This window comes from Gigantopelta aegis, chromosome 12 (genome assembly GCF_016097555.1).
Source record: "Gigantopelta aegis isolate Gae_Host chromosome 12, Gae_host_genome, whole genome shotgun sequence".
Lineage (NCBI taxonomy): Eukaryota > Metazoa > Mollusca > Gastropoda > Neomphalida > Peltospiridae > Gigantopelta > Gigantopelta aegis.
Genome location: NC_054710.1, coordinates 12488744 through 12495467, shown reverse-complemented (window position 1 = coordinate 12495467; position 6724 = coordinate 12488744). Strand labels below are relative to the sequence as shown.

The 6724-nt window shown below is 41.7% G+C and overlaps 1 protein-coding gene across 1 annotated transcript in view; it reads left to right on the top strand.

Annotated features, from left to right (window-relative positions):
* The window catches only part of LOC121385830 (hemicentin-1-like), a 54492-nt gene that overhangs the window by 37875 nt on the left and 9893 nt on the right, over positions 1 to 6724 (top strand). Inside the window, exon 11 of the mRNA XM_041516619.1 lies at positions 1235 to 1351. Within this exon, the coding sequence (XP_041372553.1) occupies positions 1235 to 1351 (117 nt within the window). The remainder of the gene's footprint in view (positions 1 to 1234; positions 1352 to 6724) is intronic.

Below are 6724 nucleotides of genomic sequence, written 5' to 3'. Positions count from 1 at the left end.
CCTTCTTTCCCCTCTCTGTATCTTTCTCCTCCCCTCTCTCCTCCCTTCCTTCTTTCCCCCTCTCTGTATCTTTCTTCCTCCCTCTCTCCATCTTTCTTTCCTCCCCCTCTCTCTCCTCTTTTTCTCCCTCTCTCCTCCCTTCTCCTTCTCTCCCCCTCTCTTTCTTCCCCCTCTTCCGTCCTTCCTCCCCTCTCTCCATCCTTCTTTCCCCTCTCTGTATCTTTTTCTCCCCTCTCTCCATCTCTCCTCCTCCCCCCTCTCTGTATCTTTCTTCTTCCCTCTCTCTCTCCATCCTTCTTCCCCTCTGTATTTTTTCTTCCTCTCCCCTCTCTCATCCTTCTTTCCCCCTCTCTGTATCTTTCTCCCCTCCCTCCATCCTTCTTCCCCCCTCTCTGTATTTTCTTCCTCCCCCTCTCTCTCCATCCTTCTCTTTTCCCTCTCTGTATCTTTCTTCCCTCCTCCCCTTCCTTCCCTCTCTCTCTCTCCTCCTTCTTTCCCCTCTCTGTATTTCTCCCCCCCCTCTCTCCATCCTTCTTTCCCCTCTCTGTATCTTTCTTCCTTCCTCCCTCTCTTCATCCTTCTTTCCCCCCTCTGTATCTTCTTCCTCCCTCCCTCTCTCCTCCTTCTTTCCCCCTCTCTGTATCTTTCTCTCCTCTCTCTCCTCCTCCTTCCTTCTTTCCCCTCTCTTATCTTCTCTCCCCCCTCTCTCCATCCTTCTTTCCCCTCTCTGTATCTTTCTTCCTCCCTCTCTCCATCCTTCTTTCCCCTCTCTATTTTCTTCCTCTTCCTCCCTCTTTCCTCTCCTTTCTTCTTTCCCCTCTCTCATCTTTCTTTCCCCTCTCTCTATCTTTCTTCCTCCCTCTCTCCATCCTTCTTTCCCCTCTCTGTATCTTTCTCCCTCCCCTCTTCATTCCTCCCTACCCTCTCTTCCACTCCCTCCCTCTGTCTCTCTCTATCTGTCTGTCTCTGTCTCTCTGTCTCTCTGTCTGTCTGTCTGTCTGTCCTCTCTCTCTCTCTCTCTCTCTCTCTCTCTCTCTCTCTCTCTCTCTCTCTCTCTCTCTCTCTCTCTCTCTCTCTCTCTGTAGATTTAAATATGCAGGGGTATCATTCATAAATAAGCAAATATTCCGTTTCTTTTCCTTTGTATTTGCCTATCAGAATACCTGTAGTTATTTGCCTATCAGAGTACCTGTAGTTATTTGCCTATCAGAATACCTGTGTGTTCTTCTTGCAGGCTTTGGTGCTTCGACAGCTGGTGACGGACTGTCTGTCACTGCAATAGTCCTCATTGTGCTGAGTCTCCTCATCCTCCTCATTGCCATTATCATCATCATCTGGTGCTACAAAAACGGTCAGTTGCACTCGAGACACGGACCAGGCCCCGTTCTTATAAAACAATTATCCTGCAACCATTGTTATATGCTATAGGGTGTATACTACCAAATCAAATCCCATAGACGACATTAGTAACATACATGTATGTGGCTAAAACTCCCTGCAGTGTCTCTATCAACATAAATGCCACGGACATAAATACTACCACCCCTCACCCTTAAAATGAATCAGAAAAAAATGGGGGTCAAGCTGCTCATTTCTGAGATAACTGGTAATGTCTATGACTACCCTAGTTCTGCACAAAATTCGAGTACTTTTTTTTACATGTTTCAAGCACAATGCTACTTGACTGATGAAATAAAATTGCATTTTTTTTTTTTTACAAAAAGCCCTTTTCTCTTTCGTTGAAGTGTTCCAAAGTTAAAGTTTGGGAGTCTGTATGTCTAAGGTCATTACAACTCCATAGTTGATTTAATTAATTACCATACATTGTTATGTACATGTGTGTCTTATAATTTATGTTTTCCGTCGTTTCACGTAGAGTATACAAAAGATTGTTTTGTTTAACGACACCACTAGAGCACATTCGATTTATTAATCATCGGCTAGTGGATGTCAAACATTTGGTAATTTTATCATATAGTCTTAGAGAAGAAACCCGCTACATTTTTCCATTAGTAGCTAGGGATCTTTTATGTACACCATCTCACAGGCAGGATAGCACATGCCACGGCCGTTGGTGTACCAGTCGTGGTGCACTGGCTGGAGCGAGAAATGGCCCAATAGGCTCACCGACGAGGATCGATCCCAGACCGACCACGCATTAAGCGAGCGCTTTACCAACCATTCCAAAATATGTCATTTTTTTTTTTTTAAATGTGCCAAACGTTTTACCTTTTTGTCTTAATCCTACGAGATATTCAAAATTAATAGCATCACAAATGCCCCTGCCCACTACAGACCCTAGTTGGGCTGCTGGTGCTCCCTTGCTCTTGCCAGCCTGGATAGTCCCCTCCTCCAACCCACCCCAAACTCCTTTTCCTGTCCTTGGACGAAGGAGCCAGCCCAGTCTGACACCTGCGCCCATGACAGGCATACACTACAACAGCTTGTTCTGAATAGATACGTTAAACCCTATGACCTGACCACTGTTTCTATGGGCTGATTATGATGACCAATTAAAGTCATATATATATATATATATATATATATATATATATACTACTACCAGATTATTACTTTCACACACATAGCTACATTACAAAATCTCTCATTTGACCTCTAGGTCATAGCACAATATATATGTAGGTAAAAAAACTGAAATACTTATTACCCCCCATAATGTTTGATGAATTGTAGGATAAAAATGATAACTAGTTAATGACGTAGGATATCAGCTTTATTCTGTTCAAGCTGAATGTAAACTTGTGCTCAAGGATAGCACAAACCATGGCCTTTCTTAACCAGTTATGGATCACTGGTCGGTGCAAGTGGTTTACACCTACCCATTGAGCCTTGCACTCACTCAGGGTTTGGAGTCGGTATTTGGATTAAAAATCCCATGCCTCGACTGGGATCCGAACCCAGTACCTACCAGCCTGTAGACCAGTGGCCTAACCACGACGCCACCGAGGCCGGTCATTTAGAATAGATGATCCAGTTCTGTTTGGTACATAAAAGGCCCACCACATCGCTATAGTTTCACAATGCTCGCTTATCTACATTATCTAGGTCAACTGCAAACCCAATGGCCAGCTTGTTTTTCTTCAATTAGCGGGACACCAGTAGAACTTGGAATTTACGCGATTTGTGCAGGTGCTGAGCTTCTCCCGTGATTTTGAACAAATTTAACTGTCTTGATTGAGGGGTCGTCTCATACCTCCAAAATATATTTATACAATACCTTTCCAGGGGTCGGTGGGGGATTTGCCTTGAAATTTTGACAGTGACCAGCGGTTGGCATACGCGTTACATGTAAGGGGGTGTTAATAATTACGTAACGCTCTAGGGGTAGAGGAAGATGGTGGTATGTTCAATATACGTAACATTTATGAAGACTCTTTCTATTCATTACTTAGACCTAAAAATGTGGTGTGTTTTTTTAATACGTGGTAGCCCAGTGGTACAGCGCTCGCTTGATTCATGGTCAGTTTGGGGTCAGTCCCCGTTGTTAGGCCCACTGGGATATTTCTCGTTCCAGCCAGTGCACCACGACTGGTATATCAAAGGCTATGGCATGTGCTAACCTGTCTGTGTGATAGTGCATACAAAAGATCCCTTACTACTAATGAAAAAAATGTCAAAACTACCACGTCTAACATCCAACAGCGAATGATTAATAAATCAATGTGCTGTAGTGGTGTCGTTAAACAAAACAAACTTTAACTTTAACTATAATTAATTACTCTTCTGAATTTAATCATAGGCGTACAGGCTCCCATTTTTGTTGGGTGGTGGGGGGGAGGGGCAGGCCGAATTTTGCCCGAATCAATCAAAAGTGCCTGAATCTGGACTACGTTTATTCACATCAACATTACTGCTAGACAGCAGTATAGGGTTGGAAATGAATCACAACATTTTTAATGACTTTCAAAGTTCTGTAATATTGTTGGTAGAACAATGGAAATACAAGGTGAAAAGTGTTCAGGCCAGCTCATTTTGCTCAAATTTTTCTGTTGTTTTTGCCCAAATTTGAGGATTTTCTCCAAGACTGGGGGGCCCATTCATGGCCCCCCGTCTCGTATGCCTTATGCCCATTAGATTTCCTCCACTGTGTATTCTAGCAGACACAAACGTGACTGCCTATTGACAGGTTTTAGAGACTGGTTTCCTAGTGACTGATCTCATAGAGAGTGGTCTCCTAAAGTGGTCTTGTAGAGAACTAGAGAGTGGTCTCCAGGTCTTGTAGAGAGTGGTCTCCTAGAGAGTGGTCTTGTAGAGAGTGGTCTCCTAGAGAGTGGTCTCCTAGAGAGTGGTCTCGTAGAGAGTGGTCTTGTAGAGACTGGTCTCCTGGGACAAAAGTTATGCAAATGTGTTTACCACCTGCCGTTTTGCTTTATAATTGAATATTCTTCAAGAGGGGTGGAAAGATGCGATGTAATCTAACAATGTAATGATGTACAATGTAATCTAACGACATGTATTTAAGTTTATTACATCAGCATTTTATATATTAAAATCAGTTACACATCGTTCCATCACACACACATACGCACATACGCACGCACGTACATACAAACTCACGCACGCACACATGCAAGCACACGCATGCACACACACACACACACACACATACGCACACACATACATACAAACACACACACACACACACACACACACAGAGAGATGCACCAGGGGCATATAGCGTGATCTGGACCTGGGGGGGGGGGGGGGGATGTTCGAATATGAACAAGTGGACCCTTTTTCTATTTTGTTTTTGCAGCACCAGAAACTTCATATGTATAAACCTGTATGTTTTAGTTCTGAAAGCAGACTATTTGCTTCAGTGGGGTGGGGGGGGGAGGGGGGAGGGGGGGAGGTGTTTCATCCGAACCCCCTGAACCCCCCCAGCCTACGTCCCTGTACACACGCTCACAGACACTTGACATACAGACACATACATGCACATACACAGACACAGACACACACACACACATCTATATATAAAAATTGTATATTGACTTTGTTAACATGTTAATTGTTATTTATTTACTAACATGCGGCATATTCGTCCTACAGGGTAAATTAATTTTCAGTAGACCATAATTGTCACTTTATTTTGTTTATTATTTATAATATATTTTTATTCACCATTTATTTAGAATTATTTATTTAGAATTTGTTATTTTATTATTTTAATTTTAATTATTCATTAAACACATTTTTAAATTAGGTAACAAAGATTGTCTAGTGGTTTGGAAATCTTTACTTAACTAATGATTAAAATTACAATATTCAAAACATCCTACCTCACTATCCTAAAACACAGATACAAACAAACACACACACACACACACAGAGACACACACACACACACACACACACAGAGACACACACACACACACACAAACACACACACACACACACACAGACACGCAGAGACACAGACACACACACACAGACACACACACACACACACACACACAGACACCCAAACATACACACACACACAGAGACACCCAAACATACACACACACACACACATACAGACACACAAATACATACACACACACATACACACATACACACACACACACATACACACATACACACACACATACACACATACAGACACACACACATACACACACATACACATATACACACACACACATACAGACACACACACATACAAACATACACATGCATACACATACACATACACACACATACACACACACACACACATATACATACACACATACAGACACACACACACACACACACACACAGACACACACAGGCAGACACACACACATACACATACACATTCAAACACATACACACACACACATATACATACACACACACATACAGACACACACACACACACACACACACACACACAGACACACACACACATACACACACACATACACATACACACACAAACACATACACACACACATACACACACACACAGACAGACACAATCAATCCCCTTCAGTGGATCTACTGGGTTTTCCCCCATCCCAACCATTGCCGACGGCTGGTATGTAAAAGGTCATGGTATGTGCTGTCCTGTTTGGCAGAATGCATATAAAAGATGCCTTGCAGCTAATAAATAAATGTAGCAGGTTTTCTCTGAAGACCACATCATAGCCAATGATTAATTAAGCGATGTGCTCTAGTGGTGCCATTAAACACAGAACACTTTTAACTTTTAATAATAATCGCTGTAGTTTATGAAAAATGTGTTAATTATGTCTCATTTAACCAAAATTGCTTTCATTCCTTCATTCATTCCTTCATTCATTCCTTCTTCCCAATTTCTTTTCTTTGTCTTTTAGTAGTTTCATTCTTTGTGTTTCTTCTTTTTTTCATTTTTTTTCTTTTTTTTCTGCCTTCGTTTCTTTCTTTCTCTAATAGAATTTTGACAAATTTGAGCCAGAGGTGTTGATTTGGGTTACAGGAAATTGGTACAATATATTTTTAAATGTTTTTAAGCCACATACATGTATTTTTGTGTTTTTGTCTGTGTCCGTGTCCGTGTTTGTGCCTGTGTCTGTGTCTGTGTCTGTGTTTCACTGTGTTCAGATATAGCTATAAACACATTTTGTGTGTCTTTGATGGTACTAATATAAATGATATTGGTATTGCCATTTTCATCATGTACAAAGAAAGAAAGAAAAAAATGTTTTATTTAACGACGCACTCAACACATTTTATT